This window comes from Mchenga conophoros, linkage group LG1 (genome assembly GCF_057382185.1).
Source record: "Mchenga conophoros isolate Kocher_MC1m ecotype Shallow Benthic linkage group LG1, M_conophoros_male_GT1.1, whole genome shotgun sequence".
In the NCBI taxonomy this organism is placed as follows: domain Eukaryota; kingdom Metazoa; phylum Chordata; class Actinopteri; order Cichliformes; family Cichlidae; genus Mchenga; species Mchenga conophoros.
This window is the reverse complement of record NC_140526.1, coordinates 19787464-19805112: the sequence shown is the minus strand read 5'-3', so window position 1 is coordinate 19805112 and position 17649 is coordinate 19787464. Positions and strand designations below refer to the sequence as shown.

The window sequence follows — 17649 nt, the reverse complement described above, 5'->3', positions numbered from 1 at the left end:
GTGTGGTTTCCTATGTTCCACCGCTCAAATTTTTCGTGCCACTTGATTGAAATTGGTGCAGAGTCCTTTCAGATCTACATATAAGACCACAGTTGTGTATACATGTGCTGCAGATCAGACAGAAAAAGGTCAAAAAAAGATCTTCAAGCTATAACAGATCAAGAACCTAAAGTTTACCGTGATCCCCAGAATCCTCCTGGCATCATGAGCATCCTGGATGATGTTTGCGCCACCATGCATGCCGTGGGCGAGGGGGCCGACCAGACGATGCTGCAGAAGCTCCGAGTCCAGATCAACACCCATGAACACTTCAACAGCTGGAATCAGGGCTTCATCATCCACCACTATGCTGGCAAGGTCAGTTTCACTTTGATCTGTTTGTTTGCTTTCCCTGACAACTGGCTTCAAACGGCAGTCATCTGCATTTTGAGTGGGAAGCCATTCAGCTTTTTGCAGACATAAAACGGTAATGTACACCGCGACATAGTGTGTATATATACAGTCAAGCATCTCTGTGCACTTGTCTTCGTCCCTGACGTCAACTTTGAAAGAATATTTTCTGCATGTAGTCTCCGGCTGTAGGAGACCAACAAGTCCAACACCATAAAAAGTGGCATTTTTTTAATGGAGTTGGAGCTGTTCCTCCGTGCTTGTATGATCTGTCATAAATACTAGTTATACGCAGCTGGTTCCTCCATCTGTGTCGTCATTTTGTCCTCAGAAGGTTTCCACTTCTAAAGTAGCTTTGTGCACCATCTCTGCCATTCTCCATTGTCTGTCTGTGGAGGAATTTACCTCCCCGTATTAAACCTGCTCATCGAGCCGAGCATTACAGCTCACTAGAAGTCTTCTTGTGGATTATTTTAGGTTTTCGGTGGTCTGAGTAGAGGTCGCCTCGTGTCATTCTCCAGATGTGTGGTGGCCTCAGCCTGGCACACATGCCGTAAGCTTAATGAGCCGTGCCATTAAGGCTCGAGAGGCTCCCATGCCTGTGCTCAGAACATTCCTCCCGTCTCAGCCTACATTACAGGAGAAATAATGGAGTTTAATTTACACACTTAAACCACTGCTGGGTTTATAAGGATGCTAATCCTGGAACGTGTAAAGCTCGGACCCTGAAACCCTTCATGTTTTGTTTTTGTTTCTCTCCCATAAACTTCAGGGCATTTATTTAGGCCACAATATGAGTTACACTTTTTTATTTTCACACAGGGGTCATCTTCCATTTTGCTCAAGGTTTCATAGAGTTCAGTTTTCTCCTCTTTTGATAAAGATGACTCCTGAGAAATCCTTCTGTGTGTCTCTCCTCCAGGTGTCCTACGACGCGGAAGGTTTCTGTGAGAGGAACCGAGACGTCCTCTTTACCGACCTCATCGAGTTGATGCAGAGCAGTGAAATGTAAGTAAATCCTTTTTGCACATTGCACCGACATGTGGCGAGCATTTCTACGGCGCTCGCTTAAAGGGAGTCGTCTTTGTGATCATATGTTTATAATTGAAACCAGCTGAATAAGAGCTTCAGACGTAGCAGTGCATCTGGAAACTGGTGGGATGTAGCAAAAGTGTGCAGGGTGGGGTTATGCCGTGCCCTCTACCCTCAATCGCATCTGCTTGCTGTCCCATAATGCGGTTTTCGGGGTCTACTCAATCTGCCCTTGCAAGTGCAGGTTGTTTGTGGGGTTGTGTCTGTTCCCCCTGTGTTATGCTTTCTTGGGCTTTTTTTGTGTGTGTCGAAGTGGCCATCTGTGTAAACAGCCTGTGTTGTCTGCGCAACCCCTGCAGGTCTCCTTGTAAGGCGCGAAAGGAGGTTATACCAAAATCCCTTTAGGACACATGCTAGAAGATGCGTTGATGCATTTGACACGACATGCAAAGATAAAGAGTCGTACACAGTCACACAATGAGGCGGAAGGAAGCACACCCATTCCTCCAAGCAGCAGGTCCAAACGGAGAAGAAAGGACTGACCAGTATTGTCAGCTGGACAGTATTAGAAGTCTTTGAATCTATTTGTACTGTTGATCCTTTCTTCTGTGTCCAAGCACGGAGTCAGAAGTTTAAAATCAAACAAATCCCAATGTGGGGGAAAACCAGAAAGGGTGTGGGATTTACACCAACATGAAACAGCATTTTGAAATCATACACTAATCAAATGTTAGCCAGAAGTGTGCGTCAATTTAAGATCGAGTTTTACCTGCATCATAGTATCTAAACAAGCCTTTGAAAAAGCTCATTAAATAAATTGGAACTTGACAACATAATAAAAAAACAAGACATCAGCAGTAAGTTAAATAAACTACATTATTAACTAGGCAGGGCTTTAAAAAGGAGTGAGGAGGAAATATAAATTATTATCTTATGATTTTCATAAGGGACCATAAATGACAATGACTTCCCGAAGCTAAAACACGCACACTGTTCCTTTATTGTTACTCCACCGTGTGTGTGTGTGTGTGTGTGTGTGTGTGTGTGTGTGCATAGTTTAAATGGTGCTCAACAAAGTAAAAAGGTACTTTGGAAATGTTTGAATCTTGACGGTCGCATGTCTCAAGATGAGAAGAACCTGAAGATGTGGAAAGTTCACAAATATCTGCCACATTCTGACCAGCAGCAAGAAATCCTGGTGGCTTCACAGCGCAGACATTTACGTAACCACCTAACGAGTGAAGGAACTCTGGTTTGATCCCAGGAGGAGAGACAAGTTCCTCTGGGATTGTGTCAGGAAGAGTATCCAGTTTTTAAAAAAAATAAAATAAAAAAATAAAATACAAATAAATACATTTAAATTAAATAACATTTTTAATTAAATAGATATATGGATACGAACATGTGGAGCTACATGCTTCAACTACCCCTTGTACACATCCTGGTGTTGTGATGCATTTAAAGTTAATGCTGAACCTCGATCAGGACCATATACTGTATATTAAAGATGGATGTAGTCACTGTGATGTCACTCATCAGCTTGTCAAGCCGTGTTTTGAAGTTTCGACCTATTGTAGGATTTCAGGTGTTGCTATGGTTGTTTTTAGAGCCAGAAGTAATTATATTTTACACTACAAGGTGAAGTGCTGAATGTTATGAAGCCCTGTTAGCAGCTGTGACCACAGTCTGCACACACACAGATTAGTGCTAAGTAACAAATTCTAAAAATAAAATGCTACGATTTCATTTCACCAACAATTAGAGGCACAAACTGTACTTCTTGGAGAGTCTTTTAGTACAAACATCACATCAAGTCATAACATTTATTTTAAAAAATTGTTTAGATTGAGTAAAGCAGCTATAAATACCAAAAATGTTTGCATCATTTTAACATGGAAGTTTATGGAGACTCAGTTTTTACACTTCCATGCTGGCTTCATTTCTCATGCTCTGGGGTTTCCACCTGAAATCCAAATTATTTGTTATACTGGTGAAGCAGCACAAGTTTACAGTGTCTAAATCCTGTGTTTATGTATATATATTTGGGAGAATGTAAGCAATGTATGAATTCACTTTCAAATATATGAATTTAAAAACAAAGGTAGTTTCTTTAACAATGTCACTCTGTATCTACTACCTAAATCTCTACCGTGAAGTGAAAAACTAGCTTTAGCAGCCCTTTCCCTCATGAGTCATTTCACACTGTCAACAAGCAGCACTTCACTGAAAAATCCCCCTTTAGTTACAGAAAGACGGGAGAAAAAAATACTGGAAGAAGTGGGATTGATACTCTGTCTTATTTTAATGTTCTTCTCTGTTTCTCCTTTTCCAGACCCAGTATCAGTCAAAAGAAATTATTTATTTTATTCTTTGAAGGAATTCCTCAAGTAAAACTATTCACTCGGCCTCTACAGAAGAGGCCTTGTGGGGATTTGCTGCAGAGAAAGCTGTTTGTACAAATACAGCACAGTGTGGACACACACTCACGTTTTTGTTTTTTTTTGCTTTCCCAGCCACCCCCAGCTCAAACTTACTAAATGGTTCAGGAATTTAAATCAGTGACCTTCATCAAGGGTCCTCGGTTCTTTAATCATTAACTACGTTTTTTGTTTGTTTTGTTTTTTTCACTGTCTGGAAGCCTTGGTGTGATTTTTAGCCCTAAAGCTGTTTGTTTTTGTTGATATGAGAATAATAAGAGCTTTTTTCTTTTCTTTTTTTGACCTAATCTCTCACTTTCTGTCCTCCAACAGTAGCTTCATCAGAGCACTATTTCCGGAAAACCTCAATGCTGACAAGAAGGGTCGACCCACAACTGCAGGCAGCAAAATAAAGGTGTGTGAGTGCAGCTGTGCCTTCTGTTTATCAGGGTCACTGTGGAAAAGACCTTTGCTGAGATAATGTGCGTGTTTGCTGTTCAGTGGGATGTCCTTCAGCGTTCCCAGTCAGCAAAGAGCCAGTAATTTAGTCACAGACGCGCCAGCCTCATCATTATCTTTCCTTTTTTTGATGTTTGCTCTAATTCCATCCTTCAGAAACAAGCCAACGATCTGGTGAGCACACTGATGAAATGCACGCCGCACTACATCCGCTGCATCAAACCAAATGAGACCAAGAAGCCCAGAGACTGGGAGGAAAGTCGGTGAGTGACTGAATCACTAGCACCCACTCCTTGTTGTCCTGAAAAGTTAAAGATTAAGACACATTCATTAGACAGCTTACAGAGCCAAAACATGAGGGCAGCACTCGAGTGTACACGACCGATCCTGAGGGCGATCTGAGCAGGAGCAGCCAATCAGTGGCAAGTTTTATGATAACCATGAAAAAGTGATGTTTACAAGAACATGTATGAACCCAAATAAAAATAGCTTGTTGGAAAAAACTAAGTATACCCTTAGTATACCCTAAGATAATCGAATCCACTCGATTAACTGATCATCAGCAAGTGTGAGCGCTTCTATAAAAGCAGTTTTGCCATTTTGTTGGTGAAAATGAAAGTACAATTAGAAAAAGACTGAACAAGTATGAAAAACCTCATCTCGCTAAACAGACCCATGACAGCATGTCCTGTGGACACCAAAATATGCTATTAATATTTCTATGAAACACTTGAAGTTGATCTAAAATGCTCATTTCCTCTAAAATTTCCTCTAAAAAAACTTTTTTTTAGTCCTGCAGAGTTAAGAGTGGAAAAAACTGTCTAAAACTGAGCCTTTAAAGCAGTCTGACCTCATATTTGAGTTGTGCTCATATCAGATACAACCATAGTGCTGTATTATTATCCATCCATCCATCCATTCGCTTCCGCTTATCCTTTTCAGGGTCGCGGGGGGCGCTGGAGCCTATCCCAGCTGTCATAGGGCGAAAGGCGGGGTACACCCTGGACAGGTCGCCAGTCTGTCGCAGGGCTAACACACAGGGACAGACAACCATTCACACTCACATTCACACCTAGTGACAATTTGGATTAATCAATTAACCTATCCCCACATGTATTATTATATCAGGGGAAAAAAGTAAAAGCATAATAGGTCCACCTCAAGCTGTCTTGTAGAAAACACAATAGAAAATTAACAAATAGATTTAAAAATAAGATGAAATAACAGAAAACTGACTAAAATACGAAGCGAAGACCATTAAAAATGGAGCACGAACACATTATCAAGGACCAAAAAAACAGATTAATGACATTTATAACCACAATGAAAGAAATAAAGCACAGAAAGTGATACATTAAAAACAAAAGTCTGGGTTTTGTGTTTGTTAAAACTGATCCACAGTCCTATCAAATGTTTAAATCTAATAGAAAACTACCCTGTTTGCAATATGCACCATCACCAAAATGCTGTGTTACGTTATTTATGGCTAATTTTATTACATTTTTCTCTTATTTAAGTATGTATTATAGCACATGAGATCGTTATCCAATTTCTTTTTCTATCTTCACTAAATTTCTTTGCGCTTTTGTCTTTTTGGGGTCTTTTTGTCCCTCTGAAGACATGTGAGACATGTTTCAGGCATTCCCCGTTCTTTATCCCTTTGTTTCAGTTTCCTACACTTTTGTCCCTGTGCTCAGGTTTTGGGTACTACATGTTCACATACAGTCTGATGGTGTATTGTTCGGAGCCTACCGCCTTCCTGTTGTGAGGGTGGATCGTTAATTAGCACCGGAACCGCTGTTTTCACAGGAAGTTTGACTACTTTGTTTGAGGAAAAAGTTAGGAAAGCAACTCATTTGCATACAATAACCTCCGATTATCCCTTCCTCTAGTATGAGTGGAAGCTTCACGTGATATGAAAAGACTTATAGTTGATTCCTTAGAGGTTAGAGAAAAAGGAATCGGCTGTTATTGATTAGTGTTTGTACACATCACTAAATGATGTGTACAAACACAAAAGTATGAAAAATGAACAAGTTTCATCAATTTGTGGTTTATCTGATACTGAATGAGGTTTTTCTGTCTTTAGGGTGAAGCACCAGGTGGAGTATCTGGGTCTGAAGGAAAACATCAGAGTGAGGCGTGCTGGCTACGCCTACCGCAGGGTCTTCAGGAAGTTCCTCAACAGGTATCAAGCTTTTTCTTTTTCGCCGTGGTTCAAGGTGCACTGTCTGACTAGGCTATGAAAGATACGTTTCATTCTCTCTACTGCTTGTGTCCTGTGCTTCAAACCGAAGTCACACAACTTCTGCTGCTTATCGCCACTCAACTTCGACAGGTACGCCATCCTGACCAAAGAATCCTGGCCAACATGGCGGGGAGACGAGAAACAAGGCGTCCTTCATCTCTTACGGTCTGTCAACATGGACCAGGATCAGTTCCAGCTCGGCCGCACCAAGATCTTCATCAAAGCCCCCGAGTCGGTACGTTTCACCGCTGCGTCTCTTTCGGACTGTCGCATCTTCTCTTTGTGCGTTTGTCCATTTATAATGCAGGGTCTCTTTCAGGAAGCTTTCCAGGAGTGTAAAGCACAAAGTAAAAACTACAGATAGTTTGTAGCAGCTCACATCTCTTGTCAGAGCGTCATCAGCAGGCTGCAAAAAGCCTCAAGTCATCAGTTTTTGCACTGAACACCATAAAAGGACATCAGAGCCCCAAATCACGCTCTAACCCTCGTCACAGGGGAGGAGACTGAACCCGACCCTTGCACCACGTCAGCACTGAGTCACCGCCGCTCTGAAATGAAAACACAAGCGCAGGCTGTGGTTGCAGAGTTTGGGGTGACATCGTAAAGGCTCCTATTTTTTCCACCCAAACTTCTTTTTTTTCCCCTCACGATTCTTATGAAAGCAGCACTTGTGTGCAGCCCTGCGCTTTCACTCATTAACATTTGTACACGTCACACAAGGGTAAGCATGCACGCCCACAGATGTATGTTTAGTAGCTTTAAACACAGACATCTTAGTCTCGATTCAGGCCTTACAGCGGATCCTGAATGCCTTTACTTATTTACTGCAGCCGCTCACTGCCAGGAGCCCCCATCCCCCCATGCCACCACACTGAGAGCCACTGAGGTGTGTTTATGAAGCGCAAATATCACATGGGGCGGACCGCTGAAATGAGCTGCCAGGCTTCTCAAAACAAGTCTCTGTGCATGATAAGACACTGACACCAGCTAATGAGCTGCGTGACTGAAGCGTTTTTCTGTCGGCTGTAATAAGTAAAGTTTGTTTGACGCCAGGCCAGATGTTGGAGGAGTTTCAGCCCCTCTGTGATGACGGATTTGCTCGTGGCTTACTGTCCATCAGAGGTCCTTTGTAAGCAGAGCTGAGTGACTATGACAGACAGCTCACCTAAAGAGTTATTAAAAAAACTTTTTTATACAGCACTCACAGCTGTTCTTCTGTTTCCTGCTTCAAATAGTGTTTAATCATCAAAGCCACTGAAAGTGTCCTAAACCCCTTACATACAAATGTTGGGCCACAAACTTGGGCTAATTTTCAAACCACACATTAGAAAAGTTGTGTAGTCTTCCAAATAAGATCCATCTCAGATTCCTGCTGCTTTTTTGGCAGATGGCATCACATCACCCCACTCCTAGCTTCACCCTTTTAAATTGACTTTTAAGGTTTTTCTGATTGCGTTTAAAGCACATTGTGGTTTACCACAAGTAACATAGCAGGTATGTTGAGCTCATATGAGCCATTTTGCAGCCTGAGATCATCGTGTGTTGTCCTCCTGGCTGTTTCAAAATCGAGGCGTAGAGCTGAAGGGTAAAAAGCTTTTTGCCATTAGGCCCCCTTCAGCTTTGGAATAACCCGTGACTTCTTTCTTTTTGTAATGTCCTCTCTCTGTCTTCTCTTTCTTCTATCATCTGTCATCATGGTGGATTTGATGATACTTTCTGCATTAATAATTCTATAATTTGACAAGATCTCCAACACCACTGGCTGAAATGCAGCCCCGAACCATGAAAGAGCCTCCATCGCGTTTTAGAGACACTCACTGTTGTACCTCTTCTGCATATATTGATGATGATTTGCACCTTTATATAAGAATGATTTGGGTTTTTGTTTTTATGTTTTTCACTAATTCTTTCAATCTCAGCTTGTCCAGTTTCCTCAGATTTTATAACACTGACTGCTGAGATATGCCAGGTTTTTAGCTAACAGCTCTTTAGGAACCAAAGATACTTTTTTTTTTTGTGTCAAACTGTTTTAATCGCTGGGTTTACTGTAGATTCAACTAAAGAAATGGGAGCAGATTGTGTTTTTGTGACAGGCTGATAGAAACAAAGTGCCTAAAGATACAACTTAAAATTGTTTTTTTTTCCTAAGTTCTCTGTTATTTGTAGACACAGCACTGGTTCATCCGCAAACCTCTGTGCTTTTTTAGCCTTGACTGACTCAAAGGTCAGTGTTTAGTGTTAAAAATATTTCTTTGAAAATGGTCAGGGTAAAGACTGGAATGAAAATGAGTGAAAAAGCAGGTAATGTACAAAGAAAAACTCTAAAAGACCTTTAGAAAGCCTGGGGAAGGGTCACTTAAGCCCACTTAGTAACAAAATATCAACAAATGAGAGGTAGCTCAAGATTTTTGCTCGGTACTGTTTATCTGGTACTTTCTACTGTTATAATCCATTCCCTAGTATTTGTATAGGGCCTTTACAAATTCAAATTCATCCATCCATCCATCCATTCGCTTATCCTTTTCGGGGTCGCGGGGGGCGCTGGAGCCTATCCCAGCTGTCATAGGGCGAGAGGCGGGGTACACCCTGGACAGGTCGCCAGTCTGTCGCAGGGCCAACACACAGGGACAGACAACCATTCACACTCACATTCACTCGCACATTCACACCTAGTGGCAATTTGGATTATCCAATTAACCTATCCCCACAAGTTGCATGTCTTTGGACAGTGGGAGGAAGCCAGAGTACCCGGAGAGAACCCACACAAACACGGGGAGAATATGCAAACTCCACACAGAAAGACCCCGGCCTGATGGTGGAATTGAACTCAGGACCTTCTTGCTGTGCGGCAACAGTGCTAACCACCGTGCTGCCTAAAATTCAAATTCAAATTCAAATTTTATTTGTCACGTACACAGTCATACACAGTACGATATGTAGTGAAATGCTTGGACAACTGCTCGTGACCTAAAGAAAACAAAAAAGGAAAAGGCTATGAATAAGATAGGAAATAAATATGAAAAATTAAAAAAATTATGAAAAATGAAAGTAAGTGAGTACACGTGTAATTAATTAACCATACTCTAAATATATTTATTTATTTATTTATAGTAAATACAGTTGTTTGTTTCAGCACTGCTTCGATTTGAAGAGTCAGCCAGATGTTTGTGTAATAAAGACATTAGGAAGTTTGCCACCATTTCCTTCTCGCTTCCACTAATATTAACCAAAACACCACCTGCTGTTTGCTCCTGGTGTTGTCAGCCGGGAAGTGCAATCACTCTCACAGCCTCTGTGATTTTGTGATGTCACTGTTTCTGTGACTCAGTGTATTTTTCTGCTTGCAGCCTTTCTGGGTGAAGTTTGATCTGCTGTGTTGTGTTTCGGTCTTGCTTGCGGTTTGTTCCTGTGGCCGGCTCTGTCGATGCCAAGCCTATTGCAGCACCGGGCAGGATGTTTAGTCTGGCAGGGAGAGGGCAGAGAGTGTGATTGCGTGTCCCGACGCCCATCGGGAAATGACATATCCCGGTGACAAGATGAGTCTGCTCATAAGTGCTAGCGAGGACCACAAACACTTGTAATTTTAAGGATTATTGTAATTAAATTCTAAGTTTTTCTACTTTAAAGGGTAAGTGTTAATGTCTTTGAGTCCATCTCGAAGCAAAGATCAGAATCCTGTTCACACTGGATTCAACTGCCAAACAATTTCATTACAACAATCCAAACAAGCTGTGGCTGTTTGTCGTCTGCCAAAAAATGACTGCTGCTATTTAAACAGGTGCAAATGACTTGTTGGCCTATAATCCATCAAATATATCTCTCATGAATGATATCCAGCCATTTAGAGCCAGAAAACATCCTGTCATAAGGTTAAAGCTGAAATCTGTTTGTTCTGGCAAAGTGACTTTTATATATCCTTTATTTAGCTGGGTAAAATGTGTCGTTGGCATTAAAAATGTATTTTTCTGGAGAGATTTGACCAAGAGGGCAGCAAAAATTGCAAGAAACATAACATAATAGTTCTATACAGATATTTTAAACAACAAACAAACAGGACTGGATCGTCATAAAGATGCTGGCAAAACAGGTGATTTCTTTATTTTATTTATATATATATATATATATATATATATATATATGACTTTCATAAATCCTGTTGACTATTTACCAATATAAGCAAATATATCACACATGAAAAACACACAGGAACATTGGAAATCACTTTTTGGCACGACACGGGTCTTGTTGTCAGACACCAGCACTTCACTTCTGCACTGTAATAAAAATGACGAGCCGACAGCTCGGTTTGTCTATTTAACTGTACTCAGGTATGTTCTGTATGCATTCCTCCCACTGAGTTCATGTAGGTGTGTCTGTGTTTGGGTTTGTGCAGTGAGCTGAACTCGGCATGTGTCATCCTGAGTCTCGCTCTTTGTCTTTACAGCTGTTTCTGCTGGAAGAGACGAGGGAGCGCAAGTTTGACGGCTACGCCCGGACCATCCAGAAAGCCTGGAGGAAATATGTGGCCCGCAAGAAGTATGTTCAGATGAGGGAAGAAGGTGAGTGAGGGAGCGACTTACTGCCGGAAGTATCTACCTGCCTGGCGCTCCCGCTCTTATCCTCTTTGTCTGGGTTCATTCAGCTTCCGATCTGCTGCTGAACCGAAAAGAGAGGCGGCGACACAGCCTCAACAGAAACTTCGTAGGTGACTACCTCGGTATGGATGACCGGCCTGAGCTCCGGCAGTTTCTTGGAAAGAGAGAAAAGATCGATTTTGCGGACAAAGTCACAAAATACGACCGTCGCTTCAAGGTTGGTTCAATTAAATTTTCAGTCTGGTTTTCCAACAACTGGCAAAATAGTAACATTGTGTTTTCCTTCTTCAAATAGGCAATTAAGAGAGATTTGATCCTGACACCAAAATCTGTGTACCTGATTGGAAGAGAGAAGGTGAAACAGGGGCCAGAGAAAGGGCAGGTGACAGAGGTGCTGAAGAGGCGGATCGATGTGGACAAGATCTTAGCGGTGTCTCTGAGGTGCAAAATGCTTCCTTCACATCTGAGTAACATCATTCAAAAGAAATTATAGTATTGCCTTTTCCAGGTCCAGAGAGCTTACAACTTCTAACTCCTCCACAAAACTCAGAGAGAAAGGTTTTCTCCTGAGAGAATGATGCTAGAGCAGATATTTCCAAACTTCAGGCCAACACGGCACAAAGATGAAACCTTTAGTCCAGTCTTTCATTATCAGTCAGGCAGAAAGTTCAATATTATTTTTATGTTTTCGTAAATTCAATCAGCAGGCTTTCTTCTGCCACCCGACGGGCACGGCTCCGCTAATGACGAGACCAAAGACAAGTTCATGATCTGCAACCCTGAACTGGTGAAGGGGTTAAGAAAATGGATGTGTTATCATTTTATTCGGCTTCTTACCTAACACATTTCCACATGGTTAAGTGGCAAATTTAAGCCTTTACAATTGTATATTCCAGTCTATCTTTCAATTTAAAATAGCAGCAAACTTAATTTCTTTAGTATTTTTATTTTTACTCACATTAAGGAGAATATTGGTGCCATCCTGGATTCATTTCCACTGTCTGGGTCGACTTTGCATGTTCTTCCCATGTCTGTGTGGGTACTTTGCCTTTTCCTACAGTCCAAAGACATGCAGTTAGTGGCATTAAGCTAACTGGTGATTCTAAATTGCCCATAGGTGCGACTAGTTATCTGCCTCTCTGTGTGTTAGCTGTGTGACAGACTGGTGACTTGTCCGGGGTCTACTTCGCCCTATAGCAGCTAGGAGTGGATAAGTGGAAGAAAGTGGATGAAGGGGTACTTTATTTTCCATCACATAACTTTAATGCAGGTTTATTGTAGCTCAAAGCAGGAACAGAAGTCATTATACTGTCTAATAATTAATAGAATTAATAACATGTGCCACACAAATGGCATCCATAAAAACAAATTTGGAGCTTATTCTGTTTACATAAGTCAACTCTAACTGCTACGTCCTGCTGCTACACCACATCCTGCTCTCTAGAAAATCTACCTACAGCAGCATTTTTATTTTGGTGTATTTCAGAATTTACACTGCACAGCCACAAGAAAAGCCACACACTTCATTCGACCCCGTTTAGCTTTGATCACAGCGCGCGATCGCCGTGGCATCGTTTCAGTGTCGCAACAATTATTTCCATCTATAGTTGCATTCTTTTTTTTCGAAGATCTTGCACTGATGATGCTGATGAGAGTCCGACTGCTGCGTAAAGTCGTCTCCATCGTATCCCAAAGGTTCTCAAAGAGGTCGAGAACTCCGGACTCTGGTTATTGAGTGTATTCAGATAGTCAGCTGAACTCATGTCTTTTTGAGCACATGATGTTGCCTAACCTAGACCTGACCAGCTGAAGTAATTCCACATCATAACCCTGCACCCACATGCTTGCACTTCATCCGCCTTTCTTCTCGTGCCGATCACTCCTGGATCACAGTCGGTCTCATCAGAGCACATTTCCATTGCTTCAGACTCTAATCTTTATGCTCCCTGGCAAATTGAAACTGATAAGTGTGTTTTTATTAAGGCTACACAGCTGTTCTCTTCTTGCTATATTTGTGGAAATGCTCCAACCTTCACTTTTAAACATAGCTGTGAGTTCTACTGTAGATTTTATATATTTTTAATTATGTGATTTCTCTCCGATCTCGATTATTCAGGATTTTTTTCCCCCCCGACCACATTTATCAGAGATGATGGTTCCCTACTACCCGTCCAGGACTCAGTTTTCGTAGTTTCGCCAATCACCTTAGTAGTTTTCTTTCCTCGTTACAGGCCAGCAATTTGACTCCAATGAAACAGCTTTTTTCACGCTTATGAGACTTTAGGATTAAGTAACCTTTTCCCAGCCGAAACATATCAATCGCTGCATCAATCCCTCCAGGTGGTGAAGCTTTTTTTTCCAGTGTATTTTTCTGCTACTTTAATCAGAAGTAAAGTGCACGCTAATATTGTTGATTTTCAAACTTCAGCCCCTGCTCTGCACTCCTCTCCGTTATCTCAAAGCTGATGTTCTGAATCACACGTTTCTATGAGCAGAGGTACATACCAGCAGATATTTGACTGTTTCCAAAACAAGACAACATCTGATTCTGTGGACACTGCACTGCAGAAAGCCATGAATCCACTTCAAAGTCACAGTCTGGATTTGTAATCAAAGAAGTTCCCATGTTGCTGTAAATGTCACACAAGGGACGCGGAAAACATGTGGAGTATATTTAAGCTGCTTGTATATGTTAGTGTTTTCAGGTCTGACTGAAACCAGTTTAGTCCACATCTCCAAAACGTTGCTAAATTACTCAAAAATGCTATAGTGGGGAAAGAACGTTGATCAGTTTATTGTGAAAGTGCGGGGAAAAAAGGAGCTGAGAGACTTATCGTAGCTTTGTTGTTCATGGGAACGCAGCATAGCTCGTTTCAGAGGTGGAGCTGCTGGAGTAACATGTGGCTTTTGAGTCAGCGGGGTAATACAGACCAGGTGGTGCAATGAGCGAAAGCAGGAGTTGTAAAAAGCTCATCAGAGAAAAACCCGACTTCTCTGGGAGGAACAAAGTATCCTTGTGCGGGTTACGGGCTCAAGCTGTCGTCCCTCCTCAGATGTGAGCCGCTTTGTGAGGCTCTTGATGCAAATGTGAAAGCTGATTCTGACTCGTGATCTTGGCTTCTGTCAAAGTTTCACAGAAAACGGAAAAACGGGGAGATTTGATCTGTTATAACACTTAAAGTTTCCCTTGCTTTGTTCGTCCTTTCAGCACAATGCAGGACGACGTCTTGATACTGCACGAGCAGGAGTACGACAGCCTGCTGGAGTGCATTTTTAAGACCGAGTTCATCAGCTTGCTTGCTCAAAGGTTTGAGGAGAAAACCCAGAGGAAGCTACCGCTTAAGTTCAGTAACACGTAAGTAAACACTTCAATAGTAAACATAGAAGCCAAAAGGACAAACAAGACAAAAACAAAGTCCGATGATATAAAAATGTCTGTCGTGTTTCTCAGACTGGAGATGAAGTTGAAGAAGGAGAACTGGGGCTTCTTGAGTGGCGGCGGCTCCAGGCAGGTCACATTTGTCCAAGGTCAGGGAGACATGCCTGTCCTGAAGCCTTCGAGCAAATCTCTGCAGGTCAGCATCGGACCCGGGCTTCCCAAGAATACACGTGAGTATGAACGAACCTGTGGAAAGGTTACCTGCTCTCACAGTGAGCCGTAATCCACCAAATGCTGCGTTTCCTTCTTTGAGAGGTTGTTTGTTTGTGGAGCCATTTCATGCCTTTTTGTGTTACTGAGAAAGAAGTTGTCCCTCCAATTATTGTTAGATCCAAATCCACTGTGGTTGTGAGCAGAGGCAAAACTGCAAAAATGATCTTTTTATCCAACAAATTATGGATCCAACTGTGTTTTAGTTTTGTTTATCTAAATTACAAAGCTGCTGGTTAGTTAATATCTGAATATCTCTCCCCTTTAGGCCCAACCAGGAAGAGCTTCACTCAGAGTCGCTCAAACATGTCCAGAAGCCACCAGCACACCCCATCACGAGCTGCACCGGGACCTCCAGGTACAGCGTCCGAGCAGCTCGCTGGTCACCTGTCCCGAGTGAATCATCTCTCTCACAGCTCACATGACAACAAAGCTTTTCTTTCTGCAGTTTCACACCAGAACGGTGGCATAAAAAACACCAACCATGTCACCAATCAGAGAAATTCACAGCATCACAGCAAGAGGCATCCATCGTCCCACAACTCAGCGCACCCGGTCCTGCCCAGCAACATCAACCAGGTGAAGGAGCGAGGCGGCAGTCGCCAGCAGCCGAACTTAGACTGTCTGAGAGTCCCCGATCAAGGAGCAGCAGGGTGAGAAACCGGCACACACTGTAGCCAAACAGTCCAGGCAGGAACAGACAGACTAACTCACCCACACAAAACAAGGACTTTCCCATCACCGCTTCAAGCTTTTAATTAGTTTAAATTGTGCCTGAACTCCTCATACTGCTGTAAGTTACACCTGTTCTTTAGCGTCTACACTTTGCTTGGTTAATGTTGTCGTCTCCCAGCTTTGAAATAAAAATGTCACAGCTGATTTGTACGTTGAAAGAGTCACCAGCAAGTCAGCAGTCAAGCAAAGCTAGCTTTTATCTCTGACACCTGTTGGCTGAATCTTAATTGTATGACTAACGTGATGTTTCACAGAGCTCAGCTGAAAGAAATCAGCAGTTTATCAACTCATCTTTTTGATTTTCAGCTAAAAACAAATGTCGCTCGTTGTCCTTAAACTTAATGTGACACAGCACTGTTTTAGCTCAGCTTTGAAATCCCATTTGATGAGAATTTACACTTGCACCTTAAACTATGTGGATCTTTTAGTCCCAGGAACTTTTCTCAAAGAATTTAAAGGTTCCTTCTGACTCTTTCTTGCTCTTTGTTGGTTTAAAACCCTAAGTTCCTCAAAAGGTTCCTGTTTCCCGGATAAACTCATGTGGTGGAAAAGTCCTTTTTTTTTCTATTGATTCTGTGTTAATAAACGTATGAAGTCATGTAATTATTTGGCGTTGTGTAACGTACAGTTTTCCTGTGTTTAGATGTCCAATGTCCAAACCAGTTTCATAAAATAAGACAGTAGTCAGGCTCGTGTCACGAACACAGTTATAAACGTCGTATTAAAATGACTATAGACACTCTCACACATAGCTGTGTTTCTGTATTTTGACATAATTTGGATAATTTATTCTTTTGTAGTCCTGGAGGCAGACCGCCCACTTCAAACGGAGGAATGTGAGTTGGAGTGTTTGCAGTGTTTTGACTGGTGTTTCATGAGTGCAAAAGTTTGCAGCAGCAGGAAATGCTCATGCATATTCTCTTGTATGATTAAAATTCGACTTCCTGTCGTAGTATGCAACTAAGATTTTATTTTATTTTTATTTCCTGCTCCTGCTGCTGCTCTGTTTCAATCAAGTGGGAATTCTTTCTCAAATTTTTTTTTTCATTTGTAAACAAGATTTCTGGGAGGTTGAAAGAATCCTTCTGTGCTTTTATTGATTTATTGATTTATTTTAATATTGGTTCAATTTTAATATCACAGGAGTAAATAATTTTATTGGGTCAATGCATAAGTTACATATGTATAAAACAGGCTGCTTCACTGCCTGTTTAAAGTTCAGTGTATAAAAGACGGATGTGTCATACGGCACTAAAAAGTGAAGCCACTGGAGATGTGCCTCAAACCTGCGTTCTTTTTCGTGGCCAGCAGGGGGCGACCTTTCTGGTTTTAAACAGAAGCCCGGTTGCAGTGAACACTACGGCTCATTGATCTATGGCCTTACTTATTATTTGGGTTTTTTTTGTTGAAGTTGATACATAAGACATCTACAATATAACTCATGTTATAGATTATCCCTACAGGATAAAAAAAAAAAAACTATGATAAAGCAGGGTACGAGCTCTCTTTGGTCAGAACGTCAGAACACCTGAATGATGATGATGATGGTGAATTTGCTCCGCCTGACCAGCAGGTGGCGCCATAGAGACTGCATCCCTCTTTTATTTACAGTGTACACCGATCAGCTGCAAAATTATACCTAATATTGAGTTGGTACCAAAACAGCTCTGACCTGCCAGGGCATGAACTCCACTAGCCCACTGATGGCCACAACCATCAGGGAATAGTTTCAATGAAAAAGTGTACATGGTCTGCACCAACACTTATGTAGGTGTTACATGTCAAAGTAACATCCACATGGATGGTAGGACCCACAGTCTCCCAGCAGAACACTGTCCAAAGCATCATGCTGCCTCCACCAGCTTGCCTTCTTCCCATAGTGCATCCTGATGCCTGGTCTTTACCAGGTAAAAATGGACACACCTGCCCATCCACGTGTTGTAAAAGAAAACATGATTCATCAAACCAGGCCACCTTCCTATATTGCTCCATGGTTCGGTTCATTGTTGGGCATTTTGTTGGTGGACAGGAGTCAGCACGGGCACCTGGCTGTTCTGGTTATTCTGACTCCTTTCTATCAGAACCAGCTTGAACTTTCTGGCCAATTTGAGCTACAGTAGCTCG

General features: G+C 41.9%; 1 protein-coding gene across 2 annotated transcripts in view; it reads left to right on the top strand.

The window, feature by feature from the left end:
- myo1ea (myosin IEa) overlaps positions 1-17649 on the top strand; it is a 49528-nt gene that overhangs the window by 29579 nt on the left and 2300 nt on the right. The window contains exons 14-27 of one of the 2 annotated variants that reach the window (XM_085269481.1): positions 190-357; positions 1313-1398; positions 4173-4254; positions 4455-4561; positions 6388-6486; positions 6637-6781; positions 10991-11105; positions 11189-11358; positions 11437-11582; positions 14350-14496; positions 14593-14750; positions 15059-15148; positions 15239-15443; positions 16326-16361. In XM_085269481.1, the coding sequence (XP_085125607.1) occupies positions 190-357; positions 1313-1398; positions 4173-4254; positions 4455-4561; positions 6388-6486; positions 6637-6781; positions 10991-11105; positions 11189-11358; positions 11437-11582; positions 14350-14496; positions 14593-14750; positions 15059-15148; positions 15239-15443; positions 16326-16361 (1754 nt within the window). The remainder of the gene's footprint in view (positions 1-189; positions 358-1312; positions 1399-4172; positions 4255-4454; positions 4562-6387; positions 6487-6636; positions 6782-10990; positions 11106-11188; positions 11359-11436; positions 11583-14349; positions 14497-14592; positions 14751-15058; positions 15149-15238; positions 15444-16325; positions 16362-17649) is intronic. The other variant, XM_085269487.1, reaches the window with a different exon arrangement.